Genomic DNA, 20,946 nt, shown 5'->3' with positions numbered 1-20,946 from the left:
CAGGCTGACAGTCAGGCACCACTTCAGAGAATATCAGACTTCTGTGGAAGGGGAGCTGGGAAGGGTCACAAAAGTAGAGATGAGACAGGCTCAGCTCTCGGACCCTAAATTACAAGGCTTGAAGTAGGTAGCTAAGGAGTCACCTGATTCAACAACAAAGGTTTACTGTATAGAGAGTGGACCCCTGAGGGAGGGCTAGAAGGTGAGGTAATACAGGAGTTGGTAGTGTCCAAAGCCTACCATCTGGCACTTCTAGCCATAGCCCATGACATTCCTTTAGCAAGTTATATAGGCTTAAAGCATAACATGAGATGTATTATGCAGAAATTTTATTGACCTGGGATTGCAAGGGATGTAACAAGGTATTACAGAACCTGTGAGTAGTGCAGGCAAGGCAGGAGACAAGGTCATAGCTCCTATGATGCCTTTGCCTGTGATTGAGGAGTCATTTTAGAGGGTAGCTATGGATATTGTGGGGCCTATGAGTACCTCAAATTCCACAGGGAAGAAATATATCCTAGTGGTAGTAGATTATGCTAGTAGATACCCTGAGGTGGCTCTGTCCTTCAAGGCAGAAAAGGTGGCAAATGCTTTGGTAGATATTTTCAGCAGGGTAGGTTTCCTGAGAGAAAAACTGACTGGCAGAGGTGCCAATTTCATGTCAGACCTGCTGGCTTGTCTGTGGGAGCACTGTGGGGTGAAGAACCTAAAGATTACCCCCTACCACCCCTAGACTAATGGTCTTGTGGAGAGGTTAAACTCTACACTGAAGACCATGCTAAGGACATTTGCAGACCAGTTTAAGAGAGAGTGGGACAAATATCTTCCCCATCTGCTGTTTGCATACAGAGAGGTACCCCAGGAATCCATAGGTTTTTCACCCTTTGAGTTGATGTATGGGCATAGGGTGAGGGGGCCTTTGGATTTGATTCATGATGAGTGGGAGGGTGAGTGTGAATCCCACATAGAGTCTGTTGTGGCATAAGTCCTAAGCCTCAGGAAAAGGGTTAGTGAGTTCATGGACCTGGCCCAAGAGAACCTGACAGGAGCCCAACTGTGGGACAGCAGGTTACTGTGCTCATTCCTGTCAGGCACTATAAGCAGAAGGCAGCTTGTGAATGACCTTTCAAAGTGATAAGGAAGGTCAGTGATCTTAACTACATGGTAGAATTGCTAGGCAGGAGGCAGGGGTACAAACTGTACTATGTTAACATGATGAAGCCTGACCATGATAAGGAGGCCCTTGTGCTGAGTATTTGCAGTGGGTGGCAGGAAGAGTATGAGGGGGATCTGGGTGATTGATATCCTCAGTGAGGCTTGAACTGACACTTCAGTGGAAGGGGTAGCAATGTCCTAGCATCTATTCCCTATCCAGGTTTGAGAAATACGAGCAGTGTTACAGGAGTCTGATGGCATGTTCACTGGGAAACCTGGGTGCACCCACCTGGTGCAACACCATGTGGATACAGGACCCCAAAGGTCTATTAAGCAGGCCCCTTATAGGGTGCCTGAGAGAGTCAAACAGACTCTGAGGAAGGAGGTACTGGAAATGTTGGAACTGGGGTAGTCCAGGAGTCCAGCAGTCCCTTGGCCTCCTCAGTGGTGATGGTACCAAAGGAGGGTGGCAGCACCAGGTTCTGTGTGGACTACAGAAAACTAAACGGTCACACAAAGTCAGATGCCTATCCCATGCCTAGGACAGATGAAGCCTTAGAGCAGCTGGGTGGCGATAAGTATCTGACCACTATTGATCTGACCAAAGGCTACTGGCAGGTGCCCTGCCTTCCACTGCTAGAGAGAGGTCTGCCTTTGTAACTCCTTTTGTTCACAAAGATGACCTTTGGGATGAAAAATGCCCCAGTGACCTTCCAGAGGCTGGTAGATTATATCCTAGCATGAGCAGGAGATTATGACCTTGCTTACCTGAATGATATTGCCATCTTCCGCCATTCCGGCTAAGAGCACCTTCAGCATGTCAGGGAAGTCCTGGGCAGACTGCAAAGGGCAGGGTTGACCTTTAAGCCCAGTAAGTGTCAGGTGGGTATAGCAGAAGTCTCCTACCTGGGACACAGAGTGACGAGTGGTATAATCAGGCCAGAACCCTCCAAAGTGGAAGTTATTCAGGCATGACCTGCCCCTGTTACTAAAAAAAAGGTGAGGGCATTCTTGGGGACAGTGCGGAACTATAGAATGTTTGTTCGCAATTATAGTAAAATAGCTGCGCCCTTCACAGACCTGATGCAGAAAAACAGGTCAGATAGGGTTGTGTGGATCTCAGCTTGTGTGAAGGCAGTCAAAAAGCTTAAAGGGGCTTTTAGAGGACCCCGTATGCTAGCCAGTCCAGATTACAGCAAAGAATTTGTTGTGCAGGTGGATGCATCAAACCATGGGGTGGAGGCTGTACTCAGCCAGGTTTCCTCAGTGGGGGAAGAACATCCTGTTGTATATCTCAGACATAAACTCCAACCCAGGTAGGAATGTTATGCAGCTGTATAAAAAGAATGTCTAGCCATAGTATGGGCGCAGCAAAAATTTGGGGCCTATGTGTATGGAAGGAAATTCACTGTGGATACAGACCACAATCCCTTAACATGGCTACATCCATCCAGCCAGCAAAATGCCAAGTTATTAAGATGGAGCCTAGGGTTGTAGGCATATGACATGACAGTGCAGTGCCGTAGTGGGTCAGCAATGCCATTGCAGATGGGCTTTCAAGACAGGATATGGGTTAATGTGTTCCCAGACAGGCTCATTTCTCTCAAGCAATGTTCCTCCAGGGTCACTTTCAAAAACTAGCTTATGCCTTCAAAGGGAGGAGCAATGTGAAGATGTGAGGTAGTGCTAGCTGTGCCTGGGAATAGTAGGGCAGTGTATGTGTAACATATGCCAGCATAGCTAGCAGGAGTTTTGTAAATAATTATATATCATTTGAAAATCAAACTGATTTGTACAAATGGTTGTGTTAAAAATTTATTTGTAAAATTGCTTGTGTTAAAAATGTATCAACAGTGGGTCCTGCTGGACAGAAAAGAAATATATATGTATGTTAGACTGTACTGGTGTAACTGATGACATGTATATATTTTAACATAGGATGCTGGAAGGGAAAATGTTAAGCTCATCCCAGCTAACTTTAGGAAAAATAGCCTGAAATTAAATGACTTGGTTTAGGTCATATAGATTTTATCCCACAGGTCTGAATGCAGTCAGAGACATAATGTCTGTGAAAAGCCTGGGCTGATATCCTACTCTATTGTACTTAGTGGTGAACCAATTGCTACCCTGGGGTGTCAGAAAATGGCTTATTAGTTTCTGCAGGAAGGGTGGAAGTGTTGTAATTGTTTTACAGTTATCAGATCCTACGATAAACCTTAGCCAAAGTTCCATGTCTATCGTGATGCATCAGTGCCAGATTCTGGCTCAGTTTCTAGTGAGAGGGTAGTGTGGGAATCACAGAGTTAGGTGACCAAATGTGATGGCATTCTATAACCACCACTGAAATTGTATTTGATTACTAGTGACAGATGTGAGGAGGGCACTCTGTTTTTGGAACTGACAAGACACTCATCCACTTTCATCTACCTTGCTTTAGTAAATAACTAGAGAACAGTAATTCTTCAGTCAGTTAAAAATATAGTGAGATTAGCTAAATGTTTTTTTCTGTATCCATCTGAGTCTTTCTCTCTGTGTTGTTTTTCTATATTTCCTGTGAGTGAAACTCTGGTGTTTATTGTAAATAGATATTCAGTATTTTCCTGTTTTCTTTTATATTATTTATTATTAAACATATCTCTACCTTTCATTGTGGCTGGTCATTTAGAAAATATTTAACCTTTAAGAGTACTTGCATTTATTTAGTGGCACCGTGGCTCCATATTCTTGAAAGTCTTGCTGCTTCATTAAACACTACCATTTGTGTAAGTATTAATTTTAATAAGTGCAATTTGGTACCCTGGTAAGATACTTAAAATAGCTGGCTTCAGGTCTTCTGGTGGCAGCAAATCTACCTTATAGTCTGGGTGGAGGTGGCAGAGTGGGTAACCTGTGCCATCCTTTCCCAGGTGGGTGTGTGTGTAAAAATCAAATCTCAAATAATATGTCTGGAAGCTAGATTGAACAGGGACACTGAAAGGACTTTGCTTGGAATGCATGGCTAAGGACTCAGCTCTATAGTGGCTAATGGGGAGTCTTATTTGGGGCCTGAAGAGAAAGCCCAAACTCAGGACTGGAGTGTGCATTCCCTGTGTGCTCTTAAGAGAAATGGACTTGGTGCAGAGGGCTGCATCTGAAAATACTGTGTGCGTCTATTTTTCTCACAGTGAACATTCCCCACTGGTGTAAGTGGTAAGGATTGAGGCTCCTCGATCACTGGCAGAGAGGAGGGATGTGACAAGGGAAAAGGGAAGAAAATATACATGAGGAAGAACATCAAGAAGTTGAGGAAGAGGCTGAACTGGGTGAATGAGAAACTGTAAAAGAAGAAAAAATATGGAGAAAAAAGGTGGAAAGTTTGGATACTGGAAGAAATACTGAGAGAAGTGAGATTGACAGTAACTTTTTTTGAAGTTCTAGCCAGTACAAAAATCTGATTTTGGGGATCAGTGATTATTTGTGCATAAACCAAGGGAAAGTATTAATTTGGGGAAAGAGTAAAATTAAGAAAACAAAAAAATTAAAAATATTTCCCCTAAACTTAAACAGAAGGAAAAGCAACAATTTTACAGTACATTCAGTAAACGTGGAGTGTTATTATCACTGTAAGGACAGAGGTACTGGAAGGATACACTAAATGTGATGTGGATGTTATTATGTAAAGAGGATGAAAGATTACTGACAAATGAAGAAAGAATGCAAACAGACAAATTGTGGGGTGGAAATATAATATGAAACTTAGGAACTGAAAGTTGTTCTGGTGTGGTTCTGTTATGTAAAGAAACAGTGAAAATACTAAATGTAACATTGGTAAGGATTGGAAAATTAGCTATTGTAGATGTGAGGAGGAGAGAACATATTTACAGAATTCATCAAATTTTAAATATGTGGTGGTTAACATGAAAATTATAATTGCAGAGAACTTCAATTGTGATTTAAGGGGAAGACATTAAAAGTGAAAAATCTAAAATCTAATGGAAATGATAAACTGTTGTCAGTTATTTGTGTAATAAAAAGCAAATGGACTTATAGAAGTGGACACTTGGATCTGAAATTAATTATTTTGTATTACTGAAAAGCTTGTGGGTAGCAGATGGTGATATAGTTGTAACAGGTTTCTCAGACTGTTTAGCAATATGGATGGAGGTGAGGGAAGAAATGAAATATATTAAAATAGGAAAAGGAATAAAAATAATATATGACATATTATGGTATGAATTTGGAGGGAGGTAGATATTGCAATTATGGATGGATCATATAAATATGAAGGTCTTCTATGAAAATTGGTCTGAGTGGTAGACTGAATTTAAAAAGAACTATAAAAAGTATTTTTCAGTTGCAGGATGATGTAAGAAAAGAAGACAAAGTAATATATGGGAAATATATAGAAATGTATTAGACAATGTAAAGAATAATACAAGAGAGCACCATGACATACAAAAAATACATAAAATAAATAAAAAAATGAGGCATTAATATTTATGCAGAGATATTATTTACAAGGGAGAAAGGAGGAAGTATCTGTACACTTATTTAACATAGTAAAAGAGGATATTAATCTGAGAGAACTGAGAAATATGAAAGGTGAAGTTAAAAGAATGCAAGAGTATATCATGAGTGCTGTTGTACAGCAAGGGGAAAATATAGCATAATGATAGAAAATAAGAGGGAATGGAAAGTAAAGACATTACCAAGACAGGTAAAGGAAGAATTTGAAAAATAAATTATTGAATTGGATGAAGTACTTAAGAAAATAAACATTGATTCAGTATCAAGCCCAGATGATATAGGGTATGAAATGTACACGAAATTAATGGACTGTCAAAAAGGGTATTTTGTAAATTTACTAAATTAAATGAATGGTTCAATGATGATTTTGTTTAAAAAGAGTTATGTAGTGGGATGTTAACATTTTTAGAAAGTAAAATGAGAAGAATGAAATTAAAAATTGGAGACCCATCATGCTAAATAACTTCTTCTTCTTTCGGCTGCTCCCGTTTGGGGTCGCCACAGCAGATCAACTGTTTCCATTTCTTCCTGTCCTCTGTATCTTGTTCTGTCATACCAACCACCTGCATGTCCTCTCTCACCACATCCATAAACCTTATCTTAGGCCTTCCTCTTTTCCTTTTACCTGGCAGCTTCATCCTTAGCATATTTTTCCCAATATACTCTGCATCCCTCCTCAGCACATGTCCAAACCAATGTAATCTTGCCTCTCTGGCTTTGTCTCCAAACCTTCCAAACTGGGCTGACCCTCTAATATATGTATTCCTAACCCTGTCCATCCTCGTCACACCCAGTGCAAATCTTAACATCTTCAACTCTGCCATGTCAAGCTCTGACTCCTGCCCTTTTGTCAATGCCACTGTCTCCAACCCGTATAACATAGCTGGTCTCACTACCCTCTTGCTAAATAACACTGATCATAAATTTATTATGGGAATAATACATAGGAGAGTGACTGGAAGAATAAGGGCTATTATGTAAGAAAGTTTATATGGTATGAAAAGGGAAGGGGTGTCAAGAATTGTTATTGGTTGTGAAAGAAATTGTAGATGATGCTATAAGTAAAACAGAAGATGTGAAGCTTATGGTAGGTGATATGATATCAGTAAGGCATTGGATATCATGGGAAATTATGTTTTGCAGAATGTTATGGAGAAATATGTAATAGATAATAGAATTAGGGGAGTGTGTATGTCAACATTTCAGAATACAGGATGAGAGTGTTAGTGACAGGTGGCTGAGTAAAGAAATATGCATGACGTGTGGTAAAAGAAAATTATGTCGCTTGAGTGGAATATTGTTTGCATTGGTTATGAATGTGATACTGAATAAAGTAGCTTATAAATGAAAGATGCTAGATAATTGTTGCCAAAAGAGATAGTGGTCCTGGTTGTCTTGACATACACAAACAATATAGTAGTTGCTAAGAACAAAATCTGGATGTGGAAAGTGCTGATTCAGGTGTTTAAACGAAATGGTAATGACCTGTAATAATGATAAAAGTAAGGGTTTGCGTGATGTGGCAAAAATTGTGGGGGGGGGGGTTAATGAATAAAGTGTCTTTGCTAGGAATAAAATTTGGGGACATGATGTAGTTATGATGCAATGGGAAGGGTTGATTAAAGAAATTAAATAAACATGTCTTCTATGGAGAACACATAGATCAGTATTCAGAAAAAAAGCGTTATCTGGTAAATTCAATATTAATGTGAAAAATATCCCAGTAGAATTTTAAAAAAATGTGCAGTTGGTGTTTTCTTTCATATAAAGTTCAAGATTAAACCCAGTGAAGAGATGGGTTGTATATGACTGAAGATGAAGGGGGACTGGGGTTATTAAATACAGTTGTGCATTCTACTTCTTTAAACTTGTATAGAGTATTAAAGTGAGTAAATCAAGACAATAGAAATGTAATAGTGTGAACATAAGCATAACAAATTTTGGGAAATGATGAGAATAAGAAAATGAGAAAACTAATATTTGAATTAAGAAATTAATAATTATCAAAAAAAATACTAACTTGGAAAATAAAAAAAACAATGATATTGAGAAAGATAAAATGAGGTGGTATAATAATGTGTTTAAACAATATTATTATATAAACCATGGGAAATTTTACTAGAAAAAGTAATTAAAGCCATTAAAATAAGAAAAATTGTGTACTGAGATGGTAGAGTATCAGGATTTTCTATGGACGTTGGTAACAAATATGTTACCAGTTAAGGGAAGATGTCATATAAAAAGAAAGTTGAAAGAGTATATTTATTTTGTGGGGAGAAAGAGACAACAGTGGATATTTGTTTGAAATGAAAAAGAGTAGAAAACCTCAGGAAAATGCTTTTTGAAGAAAAGTTTTGAAATTATTTATTATATAAACACTACAGATATGAATAGAATTATGCATGGATATTGTAAGAATAAGAAACAGGAATATGTGAGAAGGGTAGATAAGAATTTATTTTATGTAATACAATTTATTTGCAATAGAAGATTCATTGAAATTTTGTTTAATGAGAAATGGATTTTAGCAAATTTATTGTGAAAAATCATATTATGGTTGTGGAAGAAGAAGTGGGAGTCAATTATAAAAGAATAACAAAGACTGTTATAAAAAATAGTAAGACATACAAATATGTGTCTGTAAATATGCAAATAATGTTTTTATGTTGTGTTAAATAAAGGACCCTACTCTTTTTGATGTCATGAGACCTTTTATATCCACCTGAGCTACCAACAATGCTTGCACATGGTGCCATGGTTTAATGTCTTATCCAAAAGACAGCAAACTCAGGAGTGCAGATCCCCATATATGCTGCATTGCAGTGCCAGCATTGGAAATTAATCCACACACCCAGGGTGGGAATACAACCCAAAGCCTTCTGATCTTCCAGCACCAAAGATGTCTGTTACCTCCTACACCACTGACATGCAATAGATTCAATAAAAAGCCATTAAAAATTCATGTCAGAATTTCCAAACAGATGCAAAATTCTGGGCTTATGTTTAACTTAAAGTTTCAGCCTCACAACTCTGACAATTGTTGGCAATGCCTTTCAAAACTTATTTTTTACATCACCTCATAACTGCATTAAATGCTGTTATTAAGAGCCATGCTATTTATTAGTCTGGGGGAGCTCACATTTGCAATTCAAAACCACTTTCTGAGAAAGATGTAAAAATGTCCAGTACTTTAGTTTATGAGCAAGAAGTATTAAACACTATAATGCTGAAAATCTCAATATAAAGTAACAAAAAAGTACCAACAATGGGGTCTTGGACTTCATTTTGTAAATGCAGTCTTCTGTTTTAATCAGTTTCAGTATTCTGACCTCAGGCTAACAATAAGGATATTATTTCAGAAGTTTTCATGAATCATGAATATGAGAGATCAAACTTCTCACAAACTACAATTTTGTTTGCTTACTTTCCAAGAAGAAATTTAATAACAATTGCATTAGTCTAGTATTAACAAATGCTTGCTTTCTCTTATTTCCTTGAAAGGCACAGAATGCCCCCATTATCCAATGCCTTCTCCTACTCACAAGAAGTCATTGTGTTCATCACCTGCTTCTAACCTAGACTTGAGTTCAGATCACCACAGGTACATTCCCCATCCTACATCAAGAAAAGATAAAAACATTTTACATTCCTAAATCCTCACCTACCTGTGCAGTCTGATACTGACTGAAGTCCAATTCAATATGCATAAAGCAGAAATGGAAATTCTTCACCAACAGACCAGCTAGCAGAGTATTAGCAAGAAACCTGCATTTAGGTTTTCCCATCATTGTAGTAATGAAAGAAAAGTGAGGGTAAATACATGTTTAGCATAGCTAAAATATGGAGTGGCATGAAAGTCCTGGCACCGTCTATTTAGAATCCTGAGGGAACACTAGATGTTCACAGTAAATATGGCTACATAATTATGAACCAAATTATTCCACATATAAATTACGCACCTCTTTATCCATGTCATATATGTGATTTTTTTTTCATTTCTTTAGTTTTATTGTCAGACGTAAAAACTACAGGATCTTACCAACTTCAAAGCAGCTATCAATGGTTCCAACTACAGATGTTGAGATATCGAACCTCCTTTCAATCTGTGTAATGGTGCTTTTCATGTAGCTTCCAGAAAGTGATTTTGCAAAGTAAGACAATGATAAAGCTGCAATAAACATCTGTAACAAGGAAAGTTTTTTTAAGTTATTAGAAAAATTATTTGTCATGAATGTGTATCAATAACAAACACTGATTACTGATTTATTTTTTTATACTTGTTTACCCAGTAAAGAACTGCTTGCAGGCTCAGCATGAGTTGTTTAGTACAAAAGACACAGCTTGAAACATATAGACAGTACATGTACACAACCAGCAGAATATAAAAAAAAGATGCAGCTATTATATTTAACAAGATGCAGGCTCATGAACTGAGGAACGGTCTTTTGTAGACTAACAAGCAGTACATACACTGAAAGACTAGTATATGGAAAGCTCTATACATCTATCCAGATTTTACAACCTCAGTGGAAGGCTATATACATGAATTACATGTACTGACTGTCAGTGGGATGTTTACAGAGTCATGAAGGTGTGTTAGCAGTTTGGGAGAAATTAATTTAGAAGTGCAAATTCTGAGGTGGGAAGTGGGTTTTGGGGAAGAAATAGTACATGGATGAGTTGGAAGAAGGCAGTTATGAGCTTCATGTGATGTGTCCTATATTGCTTAATTTGCATTTACCTTTATTAGATAAGAATTGTTTTAAGTAGGACATTATGTGTACAGTGAGCAGCCTTGAGTAGTAGAAATGAGAACCGATGTATTAACAAGGTTCACAATCTGCAACTTTGATGTAAGGACAGAAACAGTAAGGAATGCTTCAAATGTACAAGAAGTGTAGAACTAGGTGGTGGAGCCTGGAGAGCGTCTTTGTATATTTAGACTTGTTTGTTGACTGCAGACCTCTCAACTGTCCCTATTTTGGAAGACTTCTTCTAGTTTCAGGCCTGTTTTAGGGTGCCCTTATTTTTGGAGGTGTATCCCTATTTTCAGGCTTGATTTATCCCCTCACATAATATTCTGAATCCCTCTCATCACACAATACTTAAAGCTGTCTGGTATTTACAATACCACACTACAAGACCAACATACAAGTGGCAACAATAATGTATAGAAAGAGGACACACTTCTTACAATTTAAAGAAAGAGGGCACACTTTTACAACTCCCTTTTTCTGAAGCAAAAATACATTTTGCAATACAGTTCGTTAAAGTCTACGGATTTTACACTGCCTCTTTGAAAATGTGCTTATATTTTCTAGCATTTTTCCTCTGCATTTTAAACATGTTTCTTAGTAATACCAAACATACCTACTGGCAGTGGGAAGAGTTATGTGCTATTTGTTATTACATTTTTTTGTTAATTATATTTCCAGATATTTAGCTGGATGTTTTTATTTTTCAGGGACCTCTGCTCCTGTTTTCGTCATCTGCAGGTTGAGAGGTATATTTGGCTGAAATGTCCAAATATGCACAACGCATCCATAGTCAGGCATCGTGAAACAAAGCTACAGACAAACATGAGTGAGTAACAAGCAGTTCATAATGCAAATACAATTCCCCAAAACACAGAAATTAATAAAACATGCAGGGAAAAGTATGAAATAAAGAAATATCCATATGGGTCAACAGTAAGCAAGGAAGCAGGAGTTTAAGAAAGTCACACATTTAATATTTACATAGTAGCAAGTATAGTTTGGTCTTCCAGGCACCATTTATGAGCATGCTCTAAGAAAAATAAGAACGGGGTATAATATGCATATTGATTTGTTGACTGCAGATGTGAGTTAGTGACATTGGTTTGTACAATGTATAGCAAAATTATCAATAGTAAGCATGTCCTTGGCAAACACAAGCAAAATACAAATATACAGAGCTTGTTGGGCAACAGTGGAGATAGAGTAACAAATGATAATTATTAATATAATGCAGGTGATTACTGGTGTAGAAAAACAAGGCTGGAGAATGATGAATCAACTAATTAAGTATATCTTCCTGGGCTGATATAGTTGCATAACATTTGTTGCTGACAATATTTTTTATTTTGAGAATTTGCAATTATTCATTTATTTGTATTTGATAATCAGGGTAGAGCACTGATCTAAATGGACCTTCAAACTCACCCCAAGAGAGCTGTCTGTCTAAGTGACTAGCTCCAAGTTACACACAGTAGCAAACAAAGGTTAAACCAAAACCTGGACTTCAGGAAATGGCTTATTATCACTTCATAACCTTAATCCACAGTGCTAACTGCCACACAAAATCGCACATACATGTATGTTCAATCACACATATATTTACAAATTAAAAAAAAATATGCTGACAGAGAGAAACATCAAATGCACAGAAACTGCACACTCAGAAGATGGTAAAGTTAAGTTACTTGTTCATAAAGTTCAAATCTTAGGCAGAGACTCTACTTCTCTTAGGAAGATCAAGATACTACTTACCTTTAATATGAGAAGGACTAGGAGAAAAAATTGACTGACACCATCTTTCTGAGTCACATTTCACTGAAAATAGTCTATCTAAAGCAGCTTGGGAATGTCAAAATCTTATTAACATCATGTTTATATATAAACAAATGCATAATTACTTATGTATTCTTTGGAGATTTGCTGTACAAGAATTGCAAAGCAATTTGTAGACTGGCCTTTCAGCTCTGGAGTCACTGATAATGTAAACCAAGGGCATGAGTTCAAGCCTGATCAAGACCTCTGCTTGTACTTTTGAGATGTCTCATATGGTCTAGTTCCTGGTTTTCACTCTGGCTGGTGAGGTTCAAATGGTTGGGAGGTGGCATAATGGCTATGGTGATTATCTTACAAGGACGAAATACAGAGTCTGATTCTCACTTGACCATTGTCTTGTTATTATCTAGGTATTTATTAGTTTGCAGATGGGAATGCAGAGGGTCTTCACCCTTGTGAGATCTCATTTTTATTGTACGTTTGTTTTTTTGTTTACTGCACAGTTTCACTGAGTTTGATATGGATGTTTTGTTTCCATGAGTTATTCTGCAATTTATTTGTAGTTTTATACTGTGAGGTGGATTTTGAAATTGTATCTATTAAGTTGTTATAGGATTGGGGTGTTGCTTTCAATATTTCTAAACTTGGTGAGATGTTCTTGGTTTATATGACAAGAGATAAAAAAGTCAAAGTGCCTGAAGACAAGTAAGTGGGTTTTTATGGCTATTACTGGTCAGTAGTAACTGGAGTAACAAATATTGCAAAATGTTAGGTTGTTGTTTTTCTTTCGGCTTTTCCCGGTTAGGGGTCGCCACAGTGGAACTCCGGTCTGCTAATGATTGGCAGTAGATTTTTACGGTGCCGAGGTGCCAGCTCGACGCCCAACCTTCAACGAAGGCATGCCCATTCACAGATGTCTTTCGAATGCTACTTGACTGTGGGGAGGACATAGGGGGAAAAAAGGAGTCCAGCTTTTGTACATGGCACAAGAATAAAAAAAAAACTCCCATTTTGTTGAAAAGATTGCTTGGCTAAAGGTCTCTTAAACTCCAATAATCCATATCAAACATCCTCTGAAAACAACTGACTATTGGGTATTAGTTTTAAGTTCCAGCTGTGAGTATTGGGGATTTTAGGTTAGGAGATAGTACTTTGCCTTGCTAAAAGGAATGCAAGCTGCGAACCATTAGCAAAGAAATGTGATTTTGTGCACTTATTGAAACAAAAAGAACCAAGGCTGCCTTAGTCAAAAAGGATATATTAGAATTAGATATGTGCATTTCCAATTTTACTTTCATTAATATCTTTTGAAGGAGAGAAACTAAAGAAAATACATATAGTAAGTTCTAATTACAGTCTATGGTTAAATGTCTGTTGTCAAAAGCTTTGTGATAAGGATGCTTTGTGCAAGGAAGTTATATATGTATTATTGGGGTTCTGGTGAGATGGAAACAGATCTCACATTAGCTGTCCACACATTTCATGGAAATGGGCAAATGGGGAAGAATCTGTTTTGATGGCCTCCTATTCATGGGCCACTAAAATCTTTCTCCTGAGGGAGTCCACTAGTCTTTTCAGATGAAAGTAAATATGGGCAGATTTTATTTATAGTTCCAGAAACAAAGCTTGTCCCTAAATTATCATTGTTCATCTGCATAGCAGTTACAGATGATAACAGCTCTATTTCTTCAAATGCACCTCATTGAGGTGTTGTCTATGACTACTTAAATGCATAAAGCTTCACCACTAACTGGTAACATTTTCTTCATGTTAAACATTTACAGTGGCGGATTTAGGCATGGGCGCAGGGGCATGCGCCAGCCCCTTTTTAAACATGTTTTTTTTTTTTTTTTTTAAATAAGATGCACTTTCTTCCCAAAGAATCTTGTCACCAAACGCGCCTAATACATTGGAGATGTGATTGGAGGTTGCAGTCAGATGATTTTTTTTTTATAACAATCCTCCCTCCAAATGCATCTCCATTGTTATTTTGGTGTATTGTGAGAGATGTGATATAATCACTGGGTAAAGTGTAGTTAACCTGTCAGACAGAAGATAGTCTGGTTTCATTTTAAAATAAAAATCACCCGTTGGACAAAGAGCTTTGAAACTGTTCTTCGCGTGATCTGCCTTGAGGTAAATTTTGCTAACCCTTTTATTTTACTGACGTACCAATTTTCAAGCCGCCAAAAAAGTGGCACCATTGAGAGAGTGGCGTGTTTGATGCGTTAACTACAACAGCATAATTATCCAGAGTCTTCGTTGTGGTCTAATGTTCCTCAAAGTTCCCTTTCTAGATATCCATGGTAAACAGAACTGAATGATACTCATTAAAAGAGCGATTATATAAATAAAAAACATATTGCAGTTAACCTTTCTATTAGCTTCTTAGCTAAAGTTATTAGTAAGCTTTTAGTTCCACATTCTGCCCATTTGTTCCACATTATGAGAGGTAATGTTTCTCATTTTGGAGATGGAAGAGCGAGAGCTATAGACCACAACTCAGGGATATGATTACTATTCATTCAGAAAGTTGACATACTGAATCTAAATTTTATCTTCCATCTGAAGATGCTTAGACCTAGAATGCTTGCTTTTCTACTGGGTTAATTTTCACTCGATGCCTGTTACATTCACATTAATTTTATGAAATGGTAAAACTATATATATTTATTTTTTCTTTTGAAACAACCAGTAGGTTACCAGCACTGTGACCCAAAACTTTCAGATGAGACTGGCATGTGGATTACAGCCCACACAATTCCTGAAACTGCTGATGCTTTCCTTACAGGGGAGAGATCCGCTGTTTCACATCACGGCAGTTTGGACTTTACATATAGGGAAGTATTATAGAATGTATCACTGCAAATAATTTGTAGTTCTTGTTCTTCATATGGAAGTCTGTGTGCCGACTGATTGCACAAGTGAAGTACTGCAGAACGTCTGTTTTTCATGGAAGCGAATCATGATTTAATGGAGTTCACTGTCAAAAAACGTACTGTAAATGTGAAGTGGCATTAATTGTGTTAGTGTCAGTCAGCTTTAAATTACTTGAACAATCGATAGCTTCTTTTTTAGGGGCTGTTCTTTAAGCGCTGTTCAGAAAACCCAGTGTGTTTTCATACTTCTCTTATGGAGATTGCTGCTTATGGCCAGCTTTATGACTCTCTTCTTAACTACAGAAACATGTAATTTCATTTATTGCAGGTTAAATCACTTGTAATCATCATTACATTCGCATTTATTTTTCTGGCATTTGGTACATCTTAGAAAACGTCAAGCTAAGGGTCACCTTCTTCCTTGAAAAATTAAGTACTGGTGATGTAGCGAAGACCACAATAGAAACCAGTCTTTTTACCCTAGGATCAACTTAGCTGTTTAGAAGATGGTCTGATGCCCCCCATCACAGTCAGAAAAGATGAAGAGTTATTGTCTAATGTCACTTCTATGTAGAGTAATTACAATACTCGTACACATATTTTGAGTTGCCCCCATTGTTACGTCATTATTACTTCTACTGGTGTTCAGGGCCAGCCAAGGAGAGAGAAGATTGCCAAAACCCAGGACATTATCTGTGTCTATGTACACGATTAATGCAAGAGCCTGAAGAGATAAAAGACGTGAAGGTATATTATCATTGTATGGTTGTCTAAAATTTGTTGCATAAAAAGTTAAGCAACTTGGGAATGCAGCAACAGTGCTAGGCAAGCAGTAATGGGGACTATAAGATGGTTACCTATGTAGATCTTTGAGTAGACACACTTAAAATTTATTGCCACTGTTTTCAAGCACTTGATAGTGGTCATGTCACAAACTGAGCAGGGCTATACATGACAACCTTGGTGTAAATTTATGCTGACCCATGTAATCATCAAGTCTAGCCTTAAAGGTAACTAAAGTAATACTTTGTATGACCTATAGTGGTACTGTAGTCCATAGACTGGGAATACATTCAGTTAGGAACTTGTTCCTTCAGGAAGTCTTGTTTATTTGGTGGTGTACATTTAGGTCTTTTGGGTGGTTGTTTGCAGAGCCACACTGGTTTTTGCAAAGAAATAGGAAATCAAAAGATTTTATTTTTTCAGTGCTTGAATGAGACACATAGGCCCCCTCAGAGTAGGTGGTAGGCTAATGAGTATAAGGACCGTTGTGCTAATGTGTAGGAATTGGATGATTATGTGCATAAACCGCTTTTCAGAGAAATGTGAGCAGTTGAACCCTTTCAGTCAATAAGACAGTCTGACTTTTTTAACTTATCTGAGATTGTGCCACCTCTTGAGTTCTGTATTAATTTAGGGATGCAAGGAAGCCCCCCCCCCCTGCAAGTGGTGGTCTGGGCAGCTTACCCTTCACATAGGAAAAAATGACAGTTTTTACTGAAATGTATTTAACAGCCATGAATTATATTCAGCTTAACAATGAAGAGCTTTGCTGCATTGTGTTTCTAGTAGTCACTTGAACTTTGCACACAATGAGACATACATATTTTTGTTGATACAGTGCTGGCTTAGAGTGAGAGAATGTATGAAGAAATTCACAAAAGATGGCATGCAAAGTGCAGTTAGTTAATTGGATCAGTAAGTTGTGTGTGAGGCATGTATGTTACCCATTAAATGATACACATTTTGCAGATGCATTCATTTTTTTATAATAACTTTATCTGTTTTAGGTTCACATGGGAGTGCATTCATTTTCTGATACCCATTTTATCCATTTTTGGTTCTTGAGGAAAGCAAGTGGGCATAAGAAAGAGAACTACTTTTGGGCAGGATGCATGTGCCATAGAACACACACACACAAATGCAAACATATCTGTGGGCAGTTTAGAGGACTGCCAGTTTATCTGTTAACTTGTCCATACTCACAGACAGGTGTGGACACGAGGGCATCCCAGCTGACAGCTGAACTATATGTGAGATATCTGTGTTAACCACTGTGCATCCCCAGCTGTCATGTCACTGTAGCTTGAGCTGTACAGCTTGAGTTTGTAGTTGTTTAGTTGTAGTTTATTTCATATAGTTTTGAGGAGTTTACATTTGACTAATGTAGAATTGTTGATGTTCTCTAAAGTCACAGCCTCCCAGAGATAGAAAATGAGAGTTTTTCTTGTCTGGTACTTATCACTCCTTTTTCGAGGTGCAGCAACTTGAAAGTATAAACTAGGGAAGGTATGGGGGAACTCATACCGACCTGCAAAAAAACATTTCTGAGTTATTGTTTCATTTTCTAATAAACTTTACGGTCTTGACTACATGTTTTAATGAGCTGATGTGTACTTGGCCTGTAAACTTTGAACGCTGTTTGCCATGCATTTTTGGCTATCTATATCAGTGCTTTAAGTATTCACAGTGGATACTATTGCATATAGAAATAGAGCATCATAAAGTTATAGCAACATTTCATAATTGATAAACAACTTTTAGGTGGTAGGGGTGAGAAAGATGTTCTCACATGGCTCATTCTGGTGAAAAATTAATTAGTTCTGAATTATTTGCTGTGACTGCAGTTTCTGTTGTCTAGAGGTAAGGCGTCCAATTTTTTCCAGGCCAGGAAAAAAGACACAATCAGTATTTTTCAGGATTTCAAGATGTCTAGGGAATAATTGTGTTCCTCTGGCACAGCATATTGGGGAGCAGAGTGTATGTTAGGGTCTCAATAAACTATGGAGAGTAACTCGGCATCAATATTGTAACGGCATCAATAGAAGGTCTGATAATTGATTTGAAATCTTTTCAGCTCTGTGCAGTTTTGTGGTCTCTGTAGATGAAAGAACAATAAATCAGCTTCTTTCTAGTAAAATCTTCAGAATATTGTCTAGATTTTTAGAGGATACATTGGCAACTAGTAGGAGCTCACGAGTTTAACTGAGTTTGCAAAATACCTTTCCCAGGAGCAGCTCTAGCTTTTGTGGTAAGGGATCTGAATATGTCTAGTAGCCAGAGGGTGGTCTGTTCATTTTGTTCTTAAGTCATAAGATGAATAAATATAAAAGGTTAGGGGTCTAACCATACACTAAGACCAGTTAAATGAATATTGTGAAGTTGTTTTCCTTTTATTTTTGTCTGCTTAGCTCATTCCCTCCAGTACAGCTCTCTTGAGTGTGTACCATTAACTCACCAGTGGTTGTGGCATGAGACTCTAAAAAAATGAAGTCATCATCTAAAACTAACAAATACTCATTTACAGAGGTCAAATATCAATACAATTGTGTTTGCCATCATGTGTGCTTCAAGATAAAATATTCTGATACCTTGTATGTAGCATGGTTTTGGAATTTTTAATGCAAATATGAATAAGCAATATTTGACGTCTAGAGGAGAAGTAGAAGGTAACTGCAGAAACGCCTGGAGGTGCAAAGAGGTATCAAACAACTCTGCTTTAGCATTGTTTCTGATACATACTAGCTGCTTATTTTGCAGTCAGTATAATAACTTTTGCAAAAATCATTTTGAAATGTGTCTGTAAATGTGAGATGGTAATCACATAACTTGAAGATAACAAGATCATCTGGCTAAAGTATGTATTTAAATGAAGAAGTTCTGAGAGCAAGTTAAAAAAAAAAGAAACTGGTAAAAGAACCCATGACTGAGCTTTAGGAAACTAAACACAGAGGAGGCTCAGAAGCAAAAAAAAAAAAAAGTTAAGACCTACAGTGGTAGTGTTCATAAGCAGCACTCGTAGTATGCAGAACAGCGCAAGTAGCTTTGCATACTACAAAAGTGTTTGAATCATAGAGACCTCATTACTCAGAAGCATAGTCCTGCTGTACAGAGCAGCAAGGATTGTTACTGCCCTATGTAGGTGTGAGCTGTACTGTTCAGGTACTAGGGCAACCTTCTGAGCTGCTGTGCAAGGACTTGTGTAGTATAGTGATTCATAGTTATCCTACAGTACAAGATCCTTTTGGAGCAGTCTCTCACATACTTCTCTGCCACTCACGACTTCCTCATAACATTCATTAAATTAAGCTTTTATTAATTTATCCAAACATCTGTGTCTGTGGTATATATTTGTGTCACATAACAATAACATACATTTCATTGTGGTTACTTCCACCTTCAGAGGGTTTCTTTCCAAGTTTATAACAATGCATATGCCTGGTATGACATGGAAGGAGAGTGATGTGACTTGGTATGGGCAACCAATCATCTTTTCCAGGCATGCATTGAAAATACTTGTACTGTCTGTACATGTGCTGTGTGCTGCACAGGAATTACCTATTTCTATTACCATATCCACAGCAACATTATGTGCAACTGAATGTAAATTGATGTTTTTCCACAGGTGATGTTAGAGCTTCTTAAGTTAATCTTTTCACAACCACCAAACCCAGTGTCCCACTTTCCCACTTTCACCCAGTAGTCAACTAACCAGACTGCGCCCCCCCCCCCTTTGCAAATTCCTGGATCCGCCACTGATTTATAACTAGAATGGAGACCAGATGTTCTGGGCTTTATGTTTAGAAAAAAGGTTCCCCGAGAAAAGTCTGAAGCATGTATTATTAGAAATTAAATTGTGAAGGAGAGTTGTACTGAAAGGGTTTCCCCTAGAATATGCTGACTTTCCTGAATCCACATAGGATCATTGGATCATAGGCTATCGACTGAGCGGTCATTTCAAGTCTAGCCATTTCATCCCAATGCAATACCATAGATACTTTAATCAATACACAGGATTGTATTTAGTAATGACTGCCCATGTACAGATGGGTAGGGGGCACTCTCCCTGGTAAGAATTTATAGTGCCCCATCCAATCGTCAAAGTTCCTTTTGAACAGTGTCATAGAGGTGCTCTGCTTCACATAAATTGGCAGCCTATTCCAAAGTCATGGCAGTACCTGGGACATGAGCACAACTTAGATCATAAAAGTAATATATGACAGGTACCTCTTCATAAAATCATAATTCTGATTCTAAAGAGAGATAACTGAAGTGCACTTATATGAAGATGGACATTTACTGTCATCAAAATAGCTGTTGATTAATAATGATCAAACTGGATTTTTATATAACAGGCACACACATGATAATATTAAAAGGATACTTACTCTTATAGATTATGCGAATAAAGAAGACAGAGAAACACTTTTAGTCGGATTAGTAATAGAAAAAAGCCTTTGATTCCTTCAACTGGGAATATCTATTTAAAACTTCAGCATTATTTGAATTTCCTCCTCCCTTCATCTTATTACTAAAAAACATATATATTAATAACTTAGCCTACATTTAATTAGGTCCTTTCACCTCAGAGTCTATCTATATAACGAAAGGTACTAAACAAGGATGCCTTCTTTCTCCTATTTTATTTGCTTTGGCCATTGAAATACATGCAGAAATAATACGCAATAATCCAAGAATAAAAGGAATAGAAGTCTATGACCAGTACATAGCTAAAATAATGCTTTTTGCTAATGATATTTTTTAACCCTATCAAACTCCAGAGAGTCATTAGGAGAGCTAGAAGAAGTAATGGAGAAATTTTATAAGATTTCAGGTCTACACTTTAATAGATCAAAATCAAAATTTATATTTTTAAATAAGAAAAAAGAACTACAAGTTACAGATAAATCCATCATAGGAAAACAAGAACTTGCGCTAAATTATTTAGGAATAGTGTTATGCAAAAATATAAACGAAACAATATTAATAAATTATAAAAAACATTATTGAAGCAATAAATATATATATAGAAGAGTGGAACAAAATTATATTAACTTTTGATGACGGGTTGCAATTAATAAAAATGGTCTTATTGC

At 37.2% G+C, this 20,946-nt stretch overlaps 1 protein-coding gene across 2 annotated transcripts in view; it reads right to left on the bottom strand.

Annotated features, from left to right (window-relative positions):
- Positions 1 to 20,946, bottom strand: part of LOC122815359 (solute carrier organic anion transporter family member 1A2-like) — a 420,483-nt gene that overhangs the window by 351,803 nt on the left and 47,734 nt on the right. For both annotated transcript variants that reach the window (XM_044087813.1, XM_044087814.1), the window contains one exon: positions 9,701 to 9,842. In XM_044087813.1, the coding sequence (XP_043943748.1) occupies positions 9,701 to 9,842 (142 nt within the window). The remainder of the gene's footprint in view (positions 1 to 9,700; positions 9,843 to 20,946) is intronic.

This window comes from Protopterus annectens, chromosome 11.part0 (assembly GCF_019279795.1).
Source record: "Protopterus annectens isolate FY-2018-M chromosome 11.part0, PAN1.0, whole genome shotgun sequence".
NCBI classification, from domain to species: domain Eukaryota; kingdom Metazoa; phylum Chordata; order Ceratodontiformes; family Protopteridae; genus Protopterus; species Protopterus annectens.
The sequence above is the reverse complement of the archived record's forward strand: the minus strand, read 5'-3'. Positions and strand labels throughout refer to the sequence as shown.